This window comes from Oscarella lobularis, chromosome 19 (genome assembly GCF_947507565.1).
Source record: "Oscarella lobularis chromosome 19, ooOscLobu1.1, whole genome shotgun sequence".
Taxonomy (NCBI): Eukaryota; Metazoa; Porifera; class Homoscleromorpha; order Homosclerophorida; family Oscarellidae; genus Oscarella; species Oscarella lobularis.
This window is the reverse complement of record NC_089193.1, coordinates 118,129-139,168: the sequence shown is the minus strand read 5'-3', so window position 1 is coordinate 139,168 and position 21,040 is coordinate 118,129. Positions and strand designations below refer to the sequence as shown.

General features: G+C 44.2%; 6 protein-coding genes and 2 long non-coding RNA genes across 14 annotated transcripts; 2 read left to right on the top strand and 6 right to left on the bottom strand.

Annotated features, from left to right (window-relative positions):
* Positions 1–827: 827 nt before the first annotated feature.
* On the bottom strand, positions 828–2,926 carry LOC136198619 (uncharacterized). The gene is made up of 4 exons (XM_065988625.1): positions 2,558–2,926; positions 1,235–2,511; positions 971–1,179; positions 828–922 (listed from the first exon to the last, which is right to left on the bottom strand). The coding sequence occupies exons 1-4, from the start codon at positions 2,924–2,926 to the stop codon at positions 828–830; spliced, it is 1,950 nt and encodes a 649-aa protein (XP_065844697.1).
* A 616-nt stretch (positions 2,927–3,542) lies between these two features.
* LOC136198670 (uncharacterized) lies at positions 3,543–6,296 on the top strand. Of its 3 annotated transcripts, XM_065988675.1 has the most exons (13): positions 3,562–3,614; positions 3,979–4,106; positions 4,157–4,254; positions 4,310–4,407; positions 4,473–4,561; positions 4,618–4,715; positions 4,772–4,869; positions 4,925–5,022; positions 5,139–5,246; positions 5,298–5,413; positions 5,468–5,581; positions 5,655–5,754; positions 5,805–6,296. In XM_065988675.1, coding segments are annotated over exons 7-11 (345 nt in total). In that variant the 5' UTR covers positions 3,562–3,614; positions 3,979–4,106; positions 4,157–4,254; positions 4,310–4,407; positions 4,473–4,561; positions 4,618–4,715; positions 4,772–4,848; the 3' UTR covers positions 5,470–5,581; positions 5,655–5,754; positions 5,805–6,296. The 3 variants fall into 3 exon arrangements, with proteins under 3 accessions (XP_065844746.1, XP_065844745.1, XP_065844747.1); XM_065988674.1 differs by having other exon boundaries at positions 3,543–4,106; XM_065988673.1 differs by having other exon boundaries at positions 3,543–4,106; positions 4,473–4,570.
* On the bottom strand, positions 6,270–8,003 carry LOC136198401 (uncharacterized). 3 transcript variants are annotated; one of them, XR_010672794.1, is made up of 6 exons: positions 7,913–7,996; positions 7,097–7,160; positions 6,968–7,048; positions 6,810–6,908; positions 6,524–6,711; positions 6,270–6,461 (listed from the first exon to the last, which is right to left on the bottom strand). It is a non-coding gene; the product is annotated as an uncharacterized lncRNA (long non-coding RNA). The 3 variants fall into 3 exon arrangements; XR_010672793.1 differs by having other exon boundaries at positions 7,101–7,160; XR_010672792.1 differs by lacking the exon at positions 7,097–7,160 and having other exon boundaries at positions 7,913–8,003.
* A 1,601-nt stretch (positions 8,004–9,604) lies between these two features.
* Positions 9,605–10,529, bottom strand: LOC136198363 (ATPase MORC2-like). Its single transcript, XM_065988286.1, has 7 exons — positions 10,526–10,529; positions 10,408–10,475; positions 10,288–10,354; positions 10,209–10,227; positions 10,054–10,160; positions 9,894–9,999; positions 9,605–9,843 (listed from the first exon to the last, which is right to left on the bottom strand). The coding sequence occupies exons 3-7, from the start codon at positions 10,328–10,330 to the stop codon at positions 9,735–9,737; spliced, it is 384 nt and encodes a 127-aa protein (XP_065844358.1). The 5' UTR covers positions 10,331–10,354; positions 10,408–10,475; positions 10,526–10,529; the 3' UTR covers positions 9,605–9,734.
* Positions 10,530–10,691: 162 nt separating this feature from the next.
* On the bottom strand, positions 10,692–13,399 carry LOC136198362 (uncharacterized). Its single transcript, XM_065988285.1, has 5 exons — positions 13,281–13,399; positions 11,699–12,935; positions 11,364–11,633; positions 11,238–11,308; positions 10,692–11,152 (listed from the first exon to the last, which is right to left on the bottom strand). The coding sequence occupies exons 2-5, from the start codon at positions 12,921–12,923 to the stop codon at positions 11,123–11,125; spliced, it is 1,596 nt and encodes a 531-aa protein (XP_065844357.1). The 5' UTR covers positions 12,924–12,935; positions 13,281–13,399; the 3' UTR covers positions 10,692–11,122.
* An 83-nt stretch (positions 13,400–13,482) lies between these two features.
* Positions 13,483–14,861, bottom strand: LOC136198325 (uncharacterized). Of its 2 annotated transcripts, XR_010672751.1 has the most exons (7): positions 14,792–14,861; positions 14,634–14,723; positions 14,476–14,572; positions 14,216–14,409; positions 14,066–14,160; positions 13,783–13,948; positions 13,483–13,726 (listed from the first exon to the last, which is right to left on the bottom strand). It is a non-coding gene; the product is annotated as an uncharacterized lncRNA (long non-coding RNA). The 2 variants fall into 2 exon arrangements; XR_010672750.1 differs by having other exon boundaries at positions 13,483–13,948.
* A 1,373-nt stretch (positions 14,862–16,234) lies between these two features.
* LOC136198322 (G2/mitotic-specific cyclin-B-like) lies at positions 16,235–17,367 on the top strand. The gene is made up of 4 exons (XM_065988234.1): positions 16,235–16,364; positions 16,418–16,639; positions 16,697–16,858; positions 16,958–17,367. Exons 1-4 carry the CDS (start codon positions 16,314–16,316, stop codon positions 17,204–17,206), a joined length of 684 nt encoding a protein of 227 aa, XP_065844306.1. The 5' UTR covers positions 16,235–16,313; the 3' UTR covers positions 17,207–17,367.
* LOC136198323 (alpha-mannosidase 2-like) lies at positions 17,337–20,487 on the bottom strand. 2 transcript variants are annotated; one of them, XM_065988235.1, is made up of 17 exons: positions 20,433–20,487; positions 20,274–20,381; positions 20,155–20,217; positions 19,994–20,105; positions 19,846–19,946; positions 19,685–19,781; positions 19,557–19,629; positions 19,403–19,481; positions 19,261–19,351; positions 19,068–19,210; positions 18,994–19,015; positions 18,816–18,935; positions 18,712–18,759; positions 18,428–18,495; positions 18,255–18,362; positions 17,717–17,880; positions 17,337–17,661 (listed from the first exon to the last, which is right to left on the bottom strand). In XM_065988235.1, exons 9-15 carry the CDS (start codon positions 19,333–19,335, stop codon positions 18,359–18,361), a joined length of 480 nt encoding a protein of 159 aa, XP_065844307.1. In that variant the 5' UTR covers positions 19,336–19,351; positions 19,403–19,481; positions 19,557–19,629; positions 19,685–19,781; positions 19,846–19,946; positions 19,994–20,105; positions 20,155–20,217; positions 20,274–20,381; positions 20,433–20,487; the 3' UTR covers positions 17,337–17,661; positions 17,717–17,880; positions 18,255–18,358. The 2 variants fall into 2 exon arrangements, 1 of the variants encoding a protein (XP_065844307.1); XR_010672749.1 differs by having other exon boundaries at positions 18,428–18,759; positions 19,685–19,791.
* Positions 20,488–21,040: the final 553 nt, after the last annotated feature.

The following is a 21,040-nucleotide window of genomic DNA, read 5'->3' as shown; positions in this document are numbered from 1 at the left end:
GGAACACATCAACATTGGAACAAGCGGTTTACCTTTTAGAACGGACTACCGTTAAAACAGTTAAAGGCAAAAATGTGGCGAAATAACTCGAGAAACTCGTTGTAAAGTTGCAGCTTGTTTCGTTGCGTTTTATAGGAGTAAGCGAAGTTAGAAGAGGGACGAGTCACGTAATCTGTCTTTCGAACACACCCATGCGCTTTGGAACAGGCTCTCTAACTCCGTCAGCTTTTATCGCACAGAGACGTTCTATATACCGTTTGAAAGCCTAAAGCCTCTTCTATCTCGCTAAATTTATGCGATTGTCAGAGATTGCATTCTCGCTGAGATATCGCCGATTGAGTAAGGAAGGGTAGCGTGCTCTAGATTGGAACACACGTTTTGTACAGCCAACTAGTGCCTAAGCATTCAAACGCAGCCAAATCGTTTACACAGTCTTCTTTCATCATTATCGCTAGGAGTACGCCGCAATTAGATCGTTTTGTAGCCATCAAGTACAAAAATGGGAGGGCCATATCCTGGACGTAGGGTCTTTAGCCATTTAGCCTCCTTTGTTCGAGTACGTACTGCGATGAATCCGTCGAGCAGACCCAAACTGTCGCTTCGAGGCCGAATAGTTCGACCGACGATCATTTCGAGACGATCCGCAACGTAATTGGCGGCTAGCAGTGATAAATACATTGTTTATTAAAAGCTCCAAACAATTTTATTAAAACTAAATATTTGCTGATATATTGGCCTGAAGGCAAATTTTGATTTGATAATCTTACTTCTACCGAAAAGGCTTGCCTAACAACTAAAGAAGTTTCTCTTTCTTGCACTTAATTAAACTAGTAAAACACAAACTCACTGTCTTCGTTATCGGATCTTTTCTTCCTAGCTGCTCTGACTGGTCTTTCAGAAGCCCTCGGTAATTTTTCTGGAACTGTTCACCAAAAATCACAAATAAGACAAAAAAATTCATTGTTAATACCTTTCAGCTTCTGAATTCTCTTCTTTTCTTTTTCAGCTTTTTCCTTTTGTCTGGTGACCCTAAGGATCTCCTTTTGCTTCTTTCTTTCAGCAGCTTCGTCTTTTTTCCTCTCTTTCATTCGAATCTCTTCCAGAACAGAAGAGCGTGTAAGAACTTTGGCAGCTGAGTTTTTCTCACGTTCTGGAGGAGGAGGAGGAATGCTGGATGCACTAGAAGAAATACGGTAATTAGAAAGTAAGGTCCATATGACTTGAAGTAGCGTACAGATTCGTCAATTTCGTTCTCGCTTCTAGTCGTTGCTTCTGCGGAGCGATGAATTTTACTTTGATAGGTTTGCCAACAATAGACAGCGGCAAAGCTGAAGCAGTGATAGATTTGCTAGGATGATTTAGCCGAATCCATTCAGAATATCTGGGATCGCTCAGGTTGTATCCCTCCTCTAGGCGTCGTTGGAATCGTTTCTCTTCCGACATTGTGAATCGAGGCTCTTCCAAAATGCTCACTGACGAAGATTCATCAGGGCTTGAAAAATCCTGAATTGAAAGTCGAAGAGGTGAGGCTGATCTTCGACGGTGTTCAGGGATAGGCGTGAGTATTGGAAGAAATCGTATGGCAGGATTTTTCGCTGCTTCTGCACATTGTTCCACGCTATCCTCGGCAAGCGCAATTGCCTGTCTGTTGAAAGGATAGATGCCCGTCATCTTAAAGGACGAAGAAATGTTGCCAACATTCATCGCACTTTTCCAAGCTTCAGCAAAGACAAAATTAAAATTTGTCTTAGTGACGAACTTTCCTCCCGTTCTTGTACTGAAATTGTGGCAGGCTGTTGTCCAATGAGCTTTCAGTGCGTGGAATACGCTTCTGTCTAAAGGCTGAGTCAAATGCGTTGTGCTTGGAGGCAACAGAAATAAAATAATCCCTTCTTGTGCTGCAGTTTTAATAACAGCCGGATTGTAATGAGTTGAGTGACCATCCATTATTAGCAATAACGGTCGCTTTGCTGGAGCGTAGGCAAGAAAAAGCTCAAAAAACCATCCTTCAAAAACCGCACTAGTGCTCCATCCTGAATCAGTAACAGTGTACCTCGTATCCGGTACCTGTCCTTCTACCAATCTCTCATTCCAACCAAAACTTTTCTTGAAAAGTATGTGAGGTGGCAAAGCAAATCCAGAAGCGCAAACACAAGCTAAAACAGATATTTGTGTTTTGTCTCCGCAAGTGACGGAAAACACATGTCTCTGCCCTTTTCTTGCTATAATTTTGGGAGGTTTGAATTCCAGCGGTATAGGAGTTTCGTCAAAATTGAAAATTCGGCTAGGCTCGTTCATGATATCGTTTTCTTCAAGAAGGGCAAAAAGCGTGTCGTAATACTTGTCCAAGACACTTCTCTTTGTGGCAGTTAATCTCGCTTTCGACAGCGATTCAGCAGTTTTTAGTACAAGTTCAGGATGTCTCTTCTTAAATTTTTCAAACCATCCATGAGTGATAATATCCCTCACAATGCCTTTGGCGGACAAAATTTCTTGGGCTACAGCTAGTGCCTATACAATTAGATAAAAATATTTTTTATTAGGCACGAGCATCTACCTGTTTTATTGTTCGCCCGCAGCCCACTTCCGCACTTCTAGTAAGGAAAGAAGCTAACTCGTCTTCCTCTTTATCGGTAAAGTAGCGGCGACTGTCACCAGACAAGTGGGGGTTGGTCAAAATTTTGTGTCGATTGTAGAGAGTGGTTGGCGGTATTCCCCACTCACGAGCAACCACACGGTAGCTACGAGCGTTTTCGCTCTCGAGCTCATCGATCGCCTTCTGCAAGCCGTGTGGGTTCCACTGCCGATACGTTGACGTTCGTCCATCACTGCTAGCCGCCAAGAACGTTGCGGATCGTCTCGAAATGATCGTCGGTCGAACTATTCGGCCTCGAAGCGACAGTTTGGGTCTGCTCGACGGATTCATCGCAGTACGTACTCGAACAAAGGAGGCTAAATGGCTAAAGACCCTACGTCCAGGATATGGCCCTCCCATTTTTGTACTTGATGGCTACAAAACGATCTAATTGCGGCGTACTCCTAGCGATAATGATGAAAGAAGACTGTGTGAACGATTTGGCTGCGTTTGAATGCTTAGGCACTAGTTGGCTGTACAAAACGTGTGTTCCAATCTAGAGCACGCTACCCTTCCTTACTCAATCGGCGATATCTCAGCGAGAATGCAATCTCTGACAATCGCATAAATTTAGCGAGATAGAAGAGGCTTTAGGCTTTCAAACGGTATATAGAACGTCTCTGTGCGATAAAAGCTGACGGAGTTAGAGAGCCTGTTCCAAAGCGCATGGGTGTGTTCGAAAGACAGATTACGTGACTCGTCCCTCTTCTAACTTCGCTTACTCCTATAAAACGCAACGAAACAAGCTGCAACTTTACAACGAGTTTCTCGAGTTATTTCGCCACATTTTTGCCTTTAACTGTTTTAACGGTAGTCCGTTCTAAAAGGTAAACCGCTTGTTCCAATGTTGATGTGTTCCAAACTAGATACGGGACTCTATACGGGAACTGCATTTTCAGTCACTGCGCTGGGATGACTGAAACCGGCTCAAAACGGGGCGACCGCGATGAAAGGAGGGGAAGATCTACAATCGCGAAAGGTTAGGAACGTTTTTACGTGCTTCTCGTCACTCGCGATCGCGTTGCGGGGCCTCTGCGTACGTTCGGAGGTGTTGTCTTCGCGTTTATTCGCTCTCTCCGCGGTTTTTTCGGTTTTCGGCGCTTTGCGGTGATGTTACGAGCTTGCGCGAGGGTTTGTTGGCGTTGCGCGGAGGAAATTGGTGGCCCGGGAGGGCAGATCGATTCGTCTCGTGTGAGTCGAACGGTTTTAGGCGTCTATTTCGCGTATTCGGGTCCTAATCGTGGTTCTCGACGTAGTATTGCTGTTGAATCTCTCCCGGTTCATCAAATTTACCGTCGAGGCCGTCTATTTTAGGGTGATATTTAAAAAAAATTATTTTTAAGGGGAGGGGAGTTTTTCAAACAATGGGTTTCTGGAGGATGTCAGATAAGTGCCGTGCAATTTTGATGAGTTGTGTGGGCTTTGGTTAATGTGTATAGGGGCAGTGTTAGGGCAGATTCAATACTCATAGGTATATATTGGGTCCTAATTGTGTTACATATTTCCAATCAGTTTTTTTAGGTGCATAGGAATGGGAGGAACGAGGACAAGAGCAAGGGACGCGAGGGAGAAGGAGGAACAAGCAATCAAGAAGAAGAAGGAATATCAAGGGATTGACGGTATGTGATGTAGGTAGAGTTTTAGCAATTATGGAGTTTCTAATTCGTTTTCTAGATGTGGAAGAGTGTAAGGAAGAAGGATATGAACAAGGGACGCGAGTGGGAAGGACGGAAAAGTGATCAGGAGGAAGGATGACTATCGAGGGATCAAAGGTAGGTGATGTAGGTAGAGTTTGAGCAATTGAGGAGTCCCTAATTCGTTTCTTTGGATGTGTAAGAGTGTAAGGAACAAGGATACAAGTAAGGGACGCGAATAGGAACGAAGGAAAGTCAATGAGGAGGAAGGACAACTATCTAGGGATCAAAGGTATCTGATGTAGGTAGAGTTTTAGTTATTGAGGGGTCTCTAATTCGTTTTTTTAGATGCGTAAGAGTGGAAGGAGGAAGGATACAAGTAAGGGACGCTAATGGGAAGGACGGAAAAGTTATCAGGAGGAAGGACGACTTTCTAGGGATCAAAGGTGTGTGATGTAGGTAGAGTTTGAGCAATTGAGGAGTCCCTAATTCGTTTCTTTAGATACGTAAGGGTGTAAGGAAGAAAGATACGAGCAAGGGACGCGAGTGGGGTGGAAGGAAAAGCAATCAGGAGGGAGGATGACTATCGAGGGAGCAAAGGTATGTGATGTAGGTAGAGTTTTAGCTATTGAGAAGTCTCTAATTAATTTTTTAGGTGTGTAAGGTTGTAAGGAGGAAGGATACGAGCAAGGGACGCGAGTGGGAAGGAAGGAAAAATGATGAGGAGGAAGGAGGGATGTCTAGGGATCGATGGTAAATGATGTAGTTTTAGCTTCTTGAATCATTTCTAGTTAATTTTCTCTAGGTAGATTATATGTAATTTTTAGTTTTTGGATTGTTTTTTACTCTTTTTTATTTTTTTTATCTAGGAAGACCCACTTGGAAGGAGGAACAGAGGACAGAAAACACGCACAGGGAGGGGAAAGGGATCGACATGGAGAAAGGAAGGAAGGGAAGTGGAGAAAGAATATCCACCGGTACCCAAATATTTTAAATTTTGTTTATCACATTTCATTTCTTTTATTTAGGAACACTCAATGGGATGGAACAAGGATGCAAGGGAAGGACATAGGACATTCACAGACAGGAAAGGAAAGGGATCGACACGGACAGAGGAAGAAAAGTGGAAAAAGAATATCTAGATGTACCAAATAAATTTTCATTTGTTTATCAAAGTTCATTTTTTTTATTATTTAAGAACATTCAATGGGATGGAACAAGGGTGCAAAAGAAGGACATAAGACACTCACAGGACAGGAAAGGGATCACACGGACGGACAAAGGAAGAGAAGTGGAAAAAGAATATTTACAGGTACCAAATTATTTTACGTTTGTTTATCACATTTCATTTCTGAGGTTTTATTTTTTTAATTTCTTTTGGTTAGGAGAAGGCTATTGGAAGAGAGAGGAGAAGGAGAGCGTATGAGAATGGATATGGGATAAGAAACAAAATAGAAAGAGCTCGGATCGATGAAAGGAGTTACAGTATGTGGAACGGATTCTATTCATAGGTTTTATTTTTAAGATGTCTTTAGTTGTTCCAGACGTTTATTCGCTCGAGACTTTGGCGGACGCCAGGTACTTTTCTTTGTTTTCCCCTTTGTCAATTGTTTTACCGTGTAGTTGTTCCTCCAATCCGACGAGGCAGACGCAGCCATCCCTCTGTGGCCAAGAGCGATAAATAGGCCATACCTCTGCAGAGGCTATCGAGTTGCCTCCCCGCGTAAGGCAGAGCACTGGCGGGTAAATCAGTGACGCCCCTTGGAATTGCACCTGTGAGTGGACTGACATCCCAGCTGCCACTTTCACAGTCCAAGGCTCGGAGCCAGGAGGTTAAACGGGCTCATCCTCCGCGGGGGAGTCTGGAGTGACCCCATGAGTCCTTTGACTCATAAGCAGGTGCCCACCTGGCCTTGCCTCCTATGTGGGGCGAGGGGGTGGATGGAGGAGAGGGAAAACTGTTTCATTTTTGTATGGACATCCGGGACTTTATTCAAATATAATTTGACAGGACTCGTCCTGGTTTATTGTGTGTACGGCCCTATCTACTTTCCACGCGCCTAACTAGGATCACGTGAGACGACAGCGCGCGTGATTGTATTATGCGCCTAGTGCTAATCGAAAAATTATTACGTACGCAAAGTAAGACAATTAAAGTCATTTTCCATTCTGCTGAATCTTTTCTTTGTCATCTGTGTGCCATATGAATGAAGACATATAATCAATTTTGATGGTGGTGACGGTGATGACGTACCTTTAATTAAAAATCCAGCTCCTCGCCTTCTATCAATATCTCTTACACATAGCAATCATATAGAGATAAGAGCCTAAAAGAAAGAAAAGAAAACGCCCAATTAGAAATAATAATGCAATGATCGCAAAAAAACGAAGGCCATGGTCAATCGTTCTTTATGGAAAGCGAAGGCTATCATCCATTGTTCTCTATAGAAAACGAAGGCTATCATTCATGATTCTCTAAAGATAACGAAGGCTATCATCCATCGTTCTCTAAAGAAAACGATGGCTGACTAAATGTCTACCTCCACTCCACCTGTAAGTCTCTCAAACTGATGACAGCTATAAGACAGGCGACAATTTGAAATAGATCCTGCTCCACATCTGCTGCGGGGACGGGTCTTCTATAAATTAGGAAAGAAGCAGAAATCGCGCGCGAGGCAACAATTGTCGCTCTACTCACTTCTAAGCGTCGCATGATCGCTTTTTTCGATCTCCGGGCCACGCGGCCCCCAGAGTCCGCTTGATACAAGGAAAGATACATCTATTTAGAAACAAAAAATTGTTGCCATGGCAACGAAACTTTGGCTACCAACAATTCCGGGGTCAGAGAGATCAGATATCGAATCTTGGCTCGATACGACAACGGGAAGGCCCTTTGCAAACAGAGCAAAGATGTACCAAAAGCGAAAAACTTTTCGAGTGCAAATTTCACTCAAAATTTTGGCCAATGGCCACTAAACCTTTTCGCCCCTCACATACCACCTAATAGAATTCATCTCCACGAAAAAACGAAGACGAATTCCATCACGGGACGGAGGAAATCGAAAAACAATTTCGCCTTTTCTCATTCGCGACGTAATTATTTAAATGAGTGCAGTTTTGTCACAAAACATCGCACGGCGACCGGACCAAGACCAATCGAATCGTCATTGACAACTCTACAAGATTGGTTCAGAGCCACGTCGAAATTCGCTAATTTTCGACATAAAAACCTGTCTAATATACAAACACGCCTACTCGCGTGCATCGAAATCACTCCACATTTACGACGCCGCTGCGCCGTTAGGACGCGACGTACGGCGACGAACATACAATCGATCGAAAGCCCATATCATCTAGTTTTCGAATTTCGGTTTGTCGACGGCGTATCGTACGCCGTTTGCCGTAGAGTGAGCACGAAAGTTAAAGGCCACGCCCCTTTTCGCATAGTGGAAAACATCGTAAATAGCTCGAAATACGTCCCAGAATGCAGCGAAACGCTTCGAAACGTTTCGAAAACACTATTCCGCGTTGGATCGAAACGATTTGATCGTACTTCGAGATGCGCGTCGCCACGACGGCGCGATTTCGACCGTTTCGCACCGTCGCGAACAGCCGAAAAGGCTCTAAACTACTCAATACTCACTTTTAACACTATTCTGACGTCGCTCGAACTTCGAATTCGTTGTTTTGAGACATTTTCCATTCATTCGCAAAAGCGAGTCAAGCGCGCTAACGTACGCACGTCCCTCAAGCGAATTACAATACTGACGTCATATATAATTATTAAAAATCAGGGTTTCGTACTATTTACAATGTATAATAGTGCGGGAAGGGTTTGAAAGGCATTTCCGTGCAAAATGAACAATGTTTTCGCATGGCCGTACATACACACTGATACATACATACATACATACATCCTTCCAAACCCTATTCCATTCCTATAGGCTCTTTCCTTCCATACACTATTCCTATAGGCTCTTTCCCTCCATACACTATTCCTATAGGCTCTCTCATTCCATACACTATTCCTATAGACTCATTCCTTCCATACACTATTCCTATAGGCTCTCTCATTCCATACGCTATTGCTACGTCGTCTTCACAGGTCGAAAATGATTGAAGTGCCCTGTCCTGACACTCTTATATACCACGCGTGAGTATATAACCCCACAGTCTACAAAACAATAGCTAGGAAGAAAAGAGACCAACCCCTCACCCTGTATACCGACCTCACCTTTTTCGTATCGCGCACCCCTACAAATCACACGAAAAACAAAGCTTCCAACAGTTGTACGACTGTAAAGCACTTATCTGATACTAGCCGTAGATCCAACTGGTGTTATGTCTGACTATTGTGAGGATATCCCATTGGAGACGGCTAACGATGGTGCTCTCCAATTGCCTTAAATTATTCCTAAAAATAAAAAATATTAATAAAAATTCTGAACTTTCCCTATTCCCTATTACTCAATTCTGAAGAGCGATGCGCTTCCCAAAATGCCTGAAGAGTGTCTTGGGCTTGATTCTGGAGATACACTTTTGTTCGTCGGACATCCTGATTTGACGTTTGATGTGAGATATTCGTGTTGTTTGATATAGCGTCGTTTTCGTTTTTGAGAGCATTTCTAGCTGCTCTTTACGTCATAGTGTGATAAGAAGGTTGTGTTATAAGTGTTTGGTAGTGTAGGAGGTGTGATTTGTGAAATTCGCGTGAATTTTTGAAATTCTCACGGTATTTATCCGCGGTTGCGTGTATACGGGAGCCGCGCTTTCATTCGGCTTGAGGAGGACGGAAAGGAAGGAATCGGTCTTCGCGAAGGGTACGTCACACGTTTGCGTGTCATTCCGCTTCTCGCGTTGCGGTTTCGGGGCCCGTGCGTGTTCGAAGGGTTTTACTATTGTTTCCCTTCGTCCTTCCAGTGTTTGAACGCTTAGCGACGGGGTCTGGAGCGCGCTTGAGAGGCCATTAGTGTTGCGCGATGGCGGGTGGCCCTAAGGGGGAAATAAAGTGTTTTTTCGCGGTCCTTGCGATCTCGGGCGTCCTATAGTGCGCGGTTAGGTTTGGAAAGCAGTATATGCGTATGGTAATCCTTCGGTTTTATCACGAGTTCAGCGTCTTGTTTGGGGGAGAGAGGTTTCCTCAATTTCGGACAGGGTTATTTATTTTTCTCTCGTTTTTTTAGGGGGAGGTTCTCTGAATAGTGGGGTCTGGGGCCATCTGCGTGTGGGGGAGAAGGTTTATCATTCATTGGGGTTCGTTAAGGTACGTTTTTAGAAGGACAGATAGATAGCATTATATAATTATTTATTATTTTATTTTTCAGTGTTAGTCTATTCGTACGGGTTCTTCAGAGGGTTCTGTCAGATAAGTGCATCATAGTTTTACGTGTTATAGGGGCTTTGTGGTTTGTGTGTTGTATAGGGGGAGGAGGTCGAGCAACAGAAGGTGGCTTAATTCATTAGCATTACTCAGCAAACGAGATTCGTACCAGGCCTGACCGGCGGTTCTCCGCCGGGGTTGGTTTGGTCAGATGAGCCGTTGCAACGACAACCACTTGCTCCGGCTTCGAACACCTATTCCCTCAGTCATTAGTTGGTCAGGTCTATGATTAGGGTATGAGTACATGTTGCGGGCTGGATCCCAATTGAGATTGCACGTCCAGTCATCAGTAAACTTATAATCAAAGTTCTTCGTCGAAAACGGAATCTTTCTCCATTTAAGGCACGCGTCTATATAAGAAATGCAAAATTCCGACGATCAGTACAGCAGTAACTTTGACGTACCGCACTGCATCTCCATCTGAACTTTCCCACGTCTGATTTTCGCGTATTTGGACTTGTTCGAAGGCAAATCGGTCCACGGCTTCGACGGAGAATAGCCATAGCGACTCCTTATGGTAAATAAATTGGCCACAGCTTAAGTAACTGTAGAATCTTACCAGAACTCAGTCAAATTGTCTTTACCGGAATTTCAAATTTTAACTTTGGCCCAATCTATACTAATGCATCTGAACTTACTTATTTTCATGTCCCGCCAGTATTGCTGAAGATGTTCGTTCATAGCTTTAAGTAAAAAGCGGTACTCCTAAAAAAAATGGCCAACTCAAGAGAGGCTCTTCTCAAGTTTCAATAACATGCTTGGGGATCGGCAATGTCCTGCTTGTTGTGGGTAGGCTCCAATACGACGTTAGGAACATTGACAAATCCTATTATGAGCGCACATAGTCCACGCAGTAAAATATGCACGCAAGCCTACCAATAACTCCGCTATACTCTCTAAAGGAAGGAGTGATGTAAAAAAAGGAGCATTCTGTAGCCGACAGCTTACGGTCTGCCGTCCAACTGATGTGGACTTCGTTCAAACATTTTAATGAGACTATAACAAAATCTCGATTTCTCTCCTCCGCGTTTAGTGACCTATCTTATTCTTACCGACTGCAATTGTAATTTCTCCTCATCACCACTCCTAATTACCTATATTTACCCCTATTTTTACTATTTATCCGGTACCCCGGATACAAAAATAATACATATCCGATAAATTTCGAATATAAAATTCGTCTTCAAACGACGACGCTCTATAGCGTCCAAATATGTCTTTTACTTTTTCTAATGAACGTGTCCCACGGACACTGGGAAGAAAGGGATTGATTTCTTCAAATAATCGAGATTGACGAGCTGCGAGCATTGAACAAACATTTCTGTCTTCGATCCGGTGCTTTCCAAGAAGGCCATCGTTGCAAACTGAGCCGCTAAAGCCTTGTATGTCAACGCACGAAAAACGTTAATGCACAATACAATGAATAACATGCAGTTAACGCAAAACAAAAGGTAACGCTGCTGAAACCTAAAATCACGACGTTGCTTCAACCGGTAAGCGATTCTAAAAGGGTAGAAATTCAAATTTAACAACACGTTTACGTTACTGTAGGGGGGGGGGGGGGGGGGGGGGCGGAGGGTAACCTTACTTCGATCACCTGACCAATAGTCTTGCCAGGCTCCTTGCGTAGGCGCAGTCTCTCCACATCGCCCTTCTCACCTAATCTCGCGCGGACTATATCAATTTAAGATGATATAGGTCAGACTGGCATTACCTTTGAGTAAGTCTCCGATGTAAGGATCACTCGATGATGATTTTAGGTCGGACGGCTCCAGTTTGTGATACTTTTCGATAGCAACATCTTCATGGCAGAAAGTGAGAAGTATTCCAAGTTGGCGCCAATCCAACATTTCATTGGTCACGCCACGTACGTCTGGCAATGTGTACATTACACCGGCTTTTCTATACTCGAGTGGCCTTTTCCGTCCAATTGGTTCTGATCGATCAAGATCTATTAAAACCGCGTAATACGTTCCCGTGTCACCTATTTGACCCAAACACCAAGTTTAGTTAGACTCTTTAATGTGCCATTTCACATTTCTAAGTTACCTTTTTCTTTGAAAACGATGTTTTCCATGCGCACGTCGCAATGCGCATATTTCAGAAGGTCGTGCATCGATGACAGAGCTTCCGAAACACTCTTGGCATAGTCGGGAAAGCATTCTTGAACTTCTTCCTTTGACATAGGGTCGGCGGGCAAACGTGAATACCTGAAGAAGGACTTGTCAGAGATGAGGAAATCCTCAGGATCTGGAAGCAGGAACTGACAGTCATAAACATCTATTTTCTTTTTCTCTGATAATTTTCTTAGGTCACGAATCGTTTTTTCCTCAACCACCGAAAAGATGTACTTGAATACCCAATGCTTATCAGCAACAATAATCGACGTTAGAGATGGCCACTGCTCTAATGGCAATAACAATTTCGCTTTTTTGGCAGTCGGATTATGGGCGTCGGCTTGACGATCGGCGATTTGAGAATTGGCGGCATCAATTTCCTCGTTGATGAAGGTAATCGACTCTTCTGATAGTGGAATGCCAAACAGCAAAGGTGGTATTCCAGCTTCTTCATAAGGCCTAAGATTGTTAATTTGCTTCTTCAAGTGCTTCTTCAAGTCTGCCTTGTACTCGTCAAGTTTCAGTGGCTCAAAAGTCACCTTAAATGCTAATTCTTCATCATTCCACTTGATATCAACGCGGGTTACGCAACCATTGACTCTTTCGGAAGCCTTTGCATAAAGGTAACCACTCCACTCCTTCAAAGTCGTGCTGATATTGCGCACATATCGAAAATGATCAAAAAGGTAAAAGCAGGTTTGCTGAATTGCGTGCCAATACTCGCCGAGAGACTGCAATTCCATGATCATAACCGGCATCCCACAATACGTGACAGTAAAGTCCGGCCTTGACTTTTGAGATGCACATACAGCATGAAGAGTGTTTGCACCAGGAATTGTTCTATCTCTCATGACGGAAAGTCCACGGTCCTCAGGGTTCATCGGATCTCCTGCCGGAACAATCTTGACGGGAAGTCCAATTTCACCACCCAGTTTTTTCATCGTCGTTTCAAATTCAGAATAAATTTCCTCTTTGGAACCCCCAACAGCGTACAAATCAATGCTGCTACTATTCCATTCCTCTAAGTCGTCATCAATATTCAGTAGGCTTTTATTAAGAGTAGCAACGAATAGTGATGTTGATTTTGCAGCTGCTCCAGCTGAAGGATGCGGCCGTGCAAAAGCGACGGTTCGTTTCTTGGGAAGAGAGTCGTTCATTTTCAATTCACCCTAATAAAAAAGACACATAAAAAAAAAACAAGAAAGACACTTTCAACTACCGTTGTTACGAATGCACTTGGGGGAAATAATAACGAAAACTACTGAACGAAAAAGGCACACTCGAAAGAGTCCTGTTTTCATATGAATTAATACGCTCACTTACAACGGTCACTATTGCGTCATGAATGTGACCGTGTGCTTAGAAAGGGACCCCACCCACCGGCTTTCCGGACAGCAAGCCAGGTAGTGACCAAAAAACGCGACCGGGTGCCCGCGACTCGCACGAACGACGCGCGCGGCGAATTCAAAGCTCAAAGCTCGAGTCGATGAGAGCCTACAAGCCTACAAACCTACTTGTACGTCTCTTAGGAGAATACAAACTGACGAACGGAGTAGCGGATGTCGCAACTTCGGGCGATCGGCACAGCACGACAAAGAAGCGTCGCAAAGAGTAAACACACCGCTTAGGAGAATACGGGATAGAGCACTTGACTTGCGCCTGACGTCACAAAGCTAAAAGGAACCCGTATTTCCGGGACTAAAACTCAACCCGGAGAAGACGTAACCCTAATTACTACACTACACACTGTTGGCATACTAGAAAAATCTGTTTATGAAGAAATAGTAGGTCACTCCGTTTCCATACAAACAAATGGCTTTGAGAAACAGCACAAAAATAGAACAGTTAATTAAAATCAAGTAATAGAGTCTACAAAACAGCCCCAATAGACAACATAATTCAAAATATGACTATCGCCGCCATGGTGAATTTATGGTTGTCACTAGGGAAATAATGGGCTCTGATAAGAAACAAAAGGCAACTTTGGCTAGCAACAAATGCGAGGACGTTTGGTACCCTCTTTGACGAACTACTTGTGATTCTGCTTTCGTTCATGAACAGTGGCCCAACAATGCTTGCAATAGTACTGAAGACACTGGACGTGGCCACAGAAAAACCGAGCAAACAACCCGTTGCATTCGTCACACATCTGATCATTCAGAACGTAAGGCTTGATCTCAACCTGGAATCAAAGATAAATATGAGAGGGAAGCCCCGCGTGAGGCGTCTCCTAAACCCCTAATCTATATTAGATATCGCCCTTCAATAATGACATCAGAGGGGAGCAGGTCCTACTCACTCTCTTATCGATGTCAGTCAACTGAAGCTGCACAAAACGAACGTTGATGGCGGCAATGTAGCTCTGTTGACTCGAAAAGGACACGCGTCCAGCACCTACAAAAAACAGAGATTCAATTGTTTCCTGAATTACATTCTTTCCCCTCCATACTTCAGTTGGGGATCAACGTCGATTCCAGCATAGCAAACGTTACCGAATCGTTCGTTCATGATTCTCGCCAAGTCGGACGAACGAAGCGTACGCGGCACGCCTCCGACGAAGACGGTCTTGCGCGGTTCGACCGACTGCTGTTGTCGATCCATGACAAAGTCGCTGTCGGCGAGACACCACGGACGAATGTGAACCTGAATCAATGGGAGACAGAGAACGAGATGTATATGAAAAAGGTAGGAAACGAATGTGGCGCCCACCTGTTGACAAAGTAGAAGAGTTTCTCGTCCTCTTCAACGCACGAAGCGATGAGTTTCTGAACGGAGAATTCCTCGCGAAAGAGCAGGAAAGCGTAACCTTAGCGCGAAACAAAAAAAAACAGTAAACGAACGAAAAATCGAGTTATGTATTCGTTCACCTTTAGGCGGATAACACGACATGCTGTTCGCCTTGTGACGCCAATCGACGGAGAGCGCGCCGAAACGACAAAAAGCGGCGTGAATGTCGACTGTACAGTAGAGAAGAAAAAAAAGCGGAAATCGTTTCGTGAGAAAGAATTTGTTTACGGATTGCCACCTTTGTCGATGTCGGGGAGCAATCCGCCAACGAAGACTTTTCGCGAGAAGCACTCGGTCAATTGGGAGACTGCTTTGGCGCGCGACCCGGACAAATGACTCGGTATATGGAGTTAATTAATATTATAGAAAGTCCTACAGAACGAACTTTCTACGTATTCTTCTCCCATCATAGGCGATCCGATCGGCATCCCAATTAACCACGTCGTCGTCCAATAGAACAACGATATGACACTCTCTCTGCTTCAAACCTTCGCTAGTCAGTCGTTGCTTGAGACAGACGACGATTCACGAGAATCAGCATGTCAGATAGAGAGACATGCCCTCCTTGGCATACTCATTCAGCAGTGTGCAGATATACTTTGTCGTCAGTTGCTGCCGACGTTGGAGAAACGTGTTCGAGAGTTGCACTTGGAAGGTTTCGTAGAATATTATCGTCGATGTCGAAGCAGTTCCGCTGCGTGTCTTCCTCTCTTGTATGCTATCCGTGTCCGAACGGTGTGCCTGGGGTAAAAGTTCAACAATTGCATGACTGGTATTTCGTAGCTGGCTTCAAGTCCCAAGTCCCAAGTTGTGAATTGGGAAAATCGCTTGCAGTGGTGCCAGTGCTGCGTTAGCAAGTGGGAACATCGCGTGCTCTAATTGAGAGGTCCAGGCAGAGCCATAGACGTTGTCTTCGTCATTTTTGTCAGAGAGTTTGCACTACTGTTGTTGTAGCGTTTTGAGTAAACGTGCATGTTACTGTAGAGTCAGATGCTAGTGATTAGCAAGCCATACTTGAGCTTTGCTTGAACTCTACATACATGTAGTCAGCTAGCAGAGAATCAGATAGGCCTGAATTCATGAGTATCCTCTAGTTGTTTTAATTCTGTTATCTAGATTTATCCTCAGTGTGGTCATGAAGGCCTTGCAGGTATGAACGAATGACTAGACGTAAAAATTTTTTTATTAGTTTGTCTCTAAGGTTTTGTTAGCTTTTGTTTTAGCGTTGAGACCGCCGATGGCATTTCTTCGGAGAATGATTACCAGAGTAGGTGAGTCACGTGGAATTTCGTCCTCTTTCGACTGAAGACATGTCTTCCAGTGCTGCTTTTACGCTGTGAAGCTGAATTTCGTACGGTTTTCTTTCGTGCTCCTTTAGGCTCGTCTCTTGGAGCAGTTCGTTGATTTTCAAGCGGAAAAGATTGGATTTGAATAGGTTTTCGGTTTCTTTGAGCTCGTTTAGCTCGTCGGCGGTCGGTGGCTCGTAGATCGAGGCGTTTCGGTTCTTTTGCGGGAGGCATTTTCTTCGTCTCCAGCTGCGTGAACAATCTCGTCTCCAAAAATGTTTCTTTGACATTACTTCGTCGCTTTTGGCGTCGACTTGGCCTCGCGATCGTTTCATTTCGAGCGTGGTCCAAAATATGTCCGGGTGCTTTAGAGAAGAAGAGCATCCCGTAGAACCCGTGAGCGCAGTACAAACGGCACGTCGATTCAAACCCCTCATCTTGCCTCATCTCGTCCCTAGGCAAGCAAAAGCGACCATGCTACGCCGTGAAACACTCGGAGAGATTCAAAACAGAACAATTGAGCCTGTAAGAATCGCATAATTAACCGAAATGCCTCGCTAGAAACAAACGATCTAAAGGGCCGCGGCTTTGGCAAAGCGCATATCAGATCGCTCCAGCCGATATCTAAACCCCAATCCGTCTTGAAAGAAGAAGCAGATGAAGAAGAAATGGAAAGGTCGCGCTCGCACGAAGAACCGATCCCGCCCCTTGACGAAAACATCGACGAAGACGACGCCGATAATCCGCAACTCTGCTCCGAATACGTCAACGACATTTACAAATACCTGCGCGAACTCGAGGTAGGCTCTCGCGCCGACAGTCGAAGAAATCGAAATGGGGGCCCCTCCTTCGTTTAGGTCAAGTACACAGTTCCGTCGACTTACATGACAAGTCAGCGCGACATCAACGCCAAAATGCGCGCAATTGTCGTCGATTGGCTCATCCAAGTTCACCAGCGCTTTCATCTCTTACCAGAAACCCTCTACACAGCCATAAGCCTTCTTGATCGCTATCTAGCCGTAAGTTCGCTTTGCCGTGTAGTTAGTCCGTAGTCTTTCTTCCCCAAACTTCGTTTTCTGTCACTTTGCGCGATCGATCGATCGATCGGTCTTTTTTAGGTTCAAGCCGTTGCCAAGAATCGTCTTCAGCTCGTCGGCGTCACTGCCATGCTCGTCGCTTCGAAATACGAGGAGATCTACGCGCCCGAATTGCGAGATTTCGTTTTTATCGTCGACAACGCGTACACGGCAGCGCAGATTCGCGCAACCGAGCGAACGATGTTGCGCCTTCTCAAATTCGAACTCGGAAAGCCGTTGCCACTTCACTTTCTCCGACGAAATTCAAAGGCCGGACAGGTAAAATCATAAGATTGCCAGCTTATGATGAATTTGATTTTTTATAGCTGTTGTCTATTTGGCTAAATGTTCTTTTTTTAGGTCTGGGGTCCTGGGCAAGACCCCGTCATCAAAAACTGCCTTTGCATGAGGGGAGGGTATGTACAATTTTTATAGATTTATTTAATAAATTATCTGTCTCTCCCCTTTTGTCTACGAGCAGTTTTTGATTTCTGATACGGGGTCATGCTCAGGACCCCGTAGTGAGCAGTTTTTTATGACTGGGTCATGCCCAGGACCCCAACTCCTAAGAAAAAAGACGCTAAAACCTTTGTACAAAAGGTATACATATGCTTACCTAGTTGTTGAGCTGCAATTCACGTAAAATGACCCACGTGCGCTAATGGTACCATGCACTATAAAAGTAAATCCTCTAAAATTAATACGTCGACACTGCGATTCAGAACGGCGCGCCTCTCCATGATCCACTGGAAATGATGACGTCAGGAATACATTCGGATTTAGGTGCACGTGATTATTTACCGTTCATGGACTCTTTCGCCGCCACGGCGTCCTCGCGCGTCGAATAATGAACGAAGGCGTAATCGCGTATCTTTTTCACTTTCTTCAGGTTGCCGAATTCGACGAACTTCTGATGAATCTGCTCTTCAATGGTCGACACGATTCCGAACGTAGAGCACTTTGACCTAAAAACAGAAAAGAGGAGGATGCACACAGTGGAAGACAGACCTCTAACCTCCTGGGAAAAGGCGCTCCCGTCTTATCAAAAACTAATCTATGCGTAGGGTGTGTCCGCGACGCCCTCCCCACAAAACCAAAAACTCGTCCCGTCAACGCAAACATGCTTCTCGAGACAGAGGAGCTCCACTAATATGATTCTACGCATAAAGAATAAATAAATAACTCTTTCTAACGAATAAAATATTCACTACGACATAGAGTTGAGTCAGTCAGTACTTTCATCAGTAAGACTGTTTGTGTACTAAGACATGCTGCACTGCTAATCCTAACGTTGGAGCGTGTATCTATCTATCTATCTCTAACCCCCCTCATTTCTTACGGCGTCTTGAAGGCTCAATGCGATCGCTCTCTGGAGATCGTCGTCGCCGTCTTCCGTCGACGTCAAATCGGTGAAAGTCGGCTTCACCTCCGATCCGCCACCGTTCATCTACGAGACCGACAAAATAAAAATAAAAAATCATCAAAAGTTCGTCATTTATGCGTCGAACGTACGGAAGTGGCTGTGGCGCAAGGACGGGGCACCAGGCCCATTCCCTTGCAGAATATGTACTTGGCTTGATCTGGAATAAAAGGAACTCAAACGTTGCAAAAAGTCACAGCAGATCCCTATCTGGACACGCTTAGACGCACGCTTCGGCGGTGGCCCGCATGGAAATCTCACGGGTTCGCGTAAGGAAAAGCGTCCGTCCAACTCAAGAGGGACGAATTCATTAATTAAAGACATTAAATGTACTGTACCCCATATTTGGTTATCTCTAGAATCTAGAAATACGAACAAGGATTCCACTTGAGAGACGAATTGATGTTGCATCTTCTTGAACCGCCTATACAAGCTTCTATTAATTTATTACTTTATTAATTATTTCTGCCGCCGCCGTACTCTCGCTGGTCCGTCCGGAAGAAAGAGATAGGCGCCACTTCGGTCTTTAGCCTTTGTCGTCCCGTACGTCAAAAATTGCATGCCAATGTGAACGGAATCCTTTTCTCGTCTAACGAGCTTCTAGAAGTTAATAATATGTATGGAAGAAAATTGATTCATTGTCCATTGTCCCCTTTACTTCAATTAGTCCTTGCTCAGTTCTAAAATGGACCAGGTCTACTCTCACAATATTCATCTAAGATATTCTTATACGGTTTTTGAATGTCCGTTGTCCCTTTGTATATATGAAACGGTGGAGGAGGGACGAGTGTACTGCTTCTCCATAGGTAACCAGAATCTTTAGTAAGATAATAGACTTGAAATCCAAAGGCAGCAACTTCAACTGGAAAGCAAATCTATAGATAATAATAATCATAGATGTCTAATTAATTAGTTAGCGCTCTACTTCGTATTTATCTCTTCTTGATACAGAATTTGGAGTGGTCCAAACCAGATTGACTTGACTCTGAATAGGATTCATTTTTTTCACATTATACCTAAACAAAAATTAAGGTCGAAAAATTGAATTCTTCTACTTTCTTTGGTACAATAGCGTGAAAATCGGAAATTTGAAGACAAAGAACTTGGTTGCGTTTTTGCTCCAATGAATTATAAAAGTAGACAGCTCTAGAGAGAGAGAGAGAGAGAGAGAGAGAGAGAGAGAGAGATGACGTCATATACTCTAAAAATATATCTTTGTACTGTGGAGATTCCGAAATTTGAATTGTTCTTGATTCTTGCAAAGAGTCTAGATACTCTCTGACGACGCGTCCCCCTAAGAAAAGATAAGAGAAGAGTTACGTATATAAGGAGGAGATTATCTATTTTACCATTTCAAAATGTAATGAGTCTAGGAAGGACGACTTATCTTTAGCCAAAAGAAATTGTGCTGATTGCTTGATAACGTTATGCGCTCCATTGAGCGCACTGATATAAGCTAATAAATAACAAATAAATAAATATAGTTGGATAATTGATGGTGTGCACTGACTTGTTTCCGTAGTCAATGACAACGGCAGCTTTTGCCGTTCCCGTGACGGCGTTATGATGCTGAAAAATTCAAGAAACTGTAGATACTGATAGCACCTTTTTCTGCCAAAAAATTAATGAATACAAATAGAATAAGTGTCAGTGATTACCTTCGCTGTCCCATCCTGCAACTACGTTGTAAAAATAATGGCATGTAATAGAGAATCGTCGAAAGCATGTGAGCAACGGCACGACAAACTCATCAATTCATGAGGGGGGCATCTATACACGGACGATTAACGTGGTGATGGAGCGAGTGGCCCGTTCTTACCTCAAGTCGTCATGCAAAGCGCTTGTCTAACGAACACAGCAGCCGAAAATCGTCGAATCAGTCCTAAAATGCACACAAACAAGTCGAATTGGCACCTTTATCGATAAATTCCGACGTACAGCGTGTAAATCTTCGGCACGTAACGAGAACGAATGCGAAATCCTTCGCTGAGGCGCGTGTCGATCGCGAAAAGAGCGAAATCGTCGCTCGAAACGCCGAAAGTCGTTCTACATCGATCGCTGAGTAGCGAAAACGTCCCAACGAGTCATTCTTCGTACCCGCCGTTGAGAACGTAAGGAGAAAACCTCGCTGTCTGCGATTTTATCGATGAGCACGCGCAGTGCTATTAGGTGATCACGCGCAGCGATAAACGGAACCAAAGCGGAAAGAAGACGTCGAAAGGAAGACGAAGAACGCAGCGCGCTAGCACCATTAGCAAGTGGGGCCACCAATGGGGTACTCGAATGGAGATGAGGCCCCTCGTTGGGATCTTCGCTGCTATATGAAGAACGATGAAGAAACGAAGCTCAACGCCTATTTCGCAGTGCCGGCAACAGCGCAAAAGGTAAGAAAATGCCCAAGAGTCACGCGATCACGCAGAAAGATCACCCGCGCGCCGCGAAAACGAAAAAGCAAAGAAACGCCTTCGCTCTCCTAGCCTAAGTTAGTACCATACGACAGATATTGGAGGTCACTCTAATACCATACGACAGATATTGGAGGTCTCCCTAGTACCATGCGGAAGATATTTGAGGTCTCCTTAGTACCATTCGACAGATATTGGAGGTCTCTCTAATACCATAGCACAGATAGTGGAGGTCTTTCTAATACCATACGACAGATATTGGAGGTCTCCCTAGTACCATACGACAGATATTGGAGGTCT

Excerpts from the sequence above, each read along its gene's own strand:
- LOC136198322 (XM_065988234.1), top strand. The coding sequence starts at position 16,314 with ATGCTACGCCGTGAAACACTCGGAGAGATTCAAAACAGAACAATTGAG. Across the intron at positions 16,365-16,417 it reads AAAACAGAACAATTGAGCCT|GGCCGCGGCTTTGGCAAAGC; the intron begins GTAAGAATCGCA and ends AACGATCTAAAG. Across the intron at positions 16,859-16,957 it reads TTCTTGATCGCTATCTAGCC|GTTCAAGCCGTTGCCAAGAA; the intron begins GTAAGTTCGCTT and ends GGTCTTTTTTAG.
- LOC136198670 (XM_065988674.1), top strand. The coding sequence starts at position 4,849 with ATGACTATCGAGGGAGCAAAG. Across the intron at positions 5,023-5,138 it reads GGGATGTCTAGGGATCGATG|GAAGACCCACTTGGAAGGAG; the intron begins GTAAATGATGTA and ends TTTTTTATCTAG. Across the intron at positions 5,247-5,297 it reads TGGAGAAAGAATATCCACCG|GAACACTCAATGGGATGGAA; the intron begins GTACCCAAATAT and ends TCTTTTATTTAG.
- LOC136198362 (XM_065988285.1), bottom strand. The coding sequence starts at position 12,923 with ATGAACGACTCTCTTCCCAAGAAACGAACCGTCGCTTTTGCACGGCCG. Across the intron at positions 11,309-11,363 it reads CATCGGAGACTTACTCAAAG|GTGAGAAGGGCGATGTGGAG; the intron begins GTAATGCCAGTC and ends GCGCGAGATTAG. Across the intron at positions 11,153-11,237 it reads CTATTGGTCAGGTGATCGAA|AATCGCTTACCGGTTGAAGC; the intron begins GTAAGGTTACCC and ends CTACCCTTTTAG.
- LOC136198619 (XM_065988625.1), bottom strand. The coding sequence starts at position 2,926 with ATGAATCCGTCGAGCAGACCCAAACTGTCGCTTCGAGGCCGAATAGTT. Across the intron at positions 2,512-2,557 it reads GCGGGCGAACAATAAAACAG|GCACTAGCTGTAGCCCAAGA; the intron begins GTAGATGCTCGT and ends CTAATTGTATAG. Across the intron at positions 923-970 it reads GAGAATTCAGAAGCTGAAAG|TTCCAGAAAAATTACCGAGG; the intron begins GTATTAACAATG and ends TTTGGTGAACAG.
- LOC136198323 (XM_065988235.1), bottom strand. The coding sequence starts at position 19,335 with ATGAATCCTATTCAGAGTCAAGTCAATCTGGTTTGGACCACTCCAAAT. Across the intron at positions 19,016-19,067 it reads ACAACGGACATTCAAAAACC|AACTGAGCAAGGACTAATTG; the intron begins GTATAAGAATAT and ends GGTCCATTTTAG. Across the intron at positions 18,496-18,711 it reads GTCTCTCAAGTGGAATCCTT|ATCAAGCCAAGTACATATTC; the intron begins GTTCGTATTTCT and ends CTTTTATTCCAG.
- LOC136198363 (XM_065988286.1), bottom strand. The coding sequence starts at position 10,330 with ATGAACGAACATCTTCAGCAATACTGGCGGGACATGAAAATAA. Across the intron at positions 10,000-10,053 it reads TCAGATGGAGATGCAGTGCG|ACGCGTGCCTTAAATGGAGA; the intron begins GTACGTCAAAGT and ends TTTCTTATATAG. Across the intron at positions 9,844-9,893 it reads TGGGATCCAGCCCGCAACAT|GTGTTCGAAGCCGGAGCAAG; the intron begins GTACTCATACCC and ends CTGAGGGAATAG.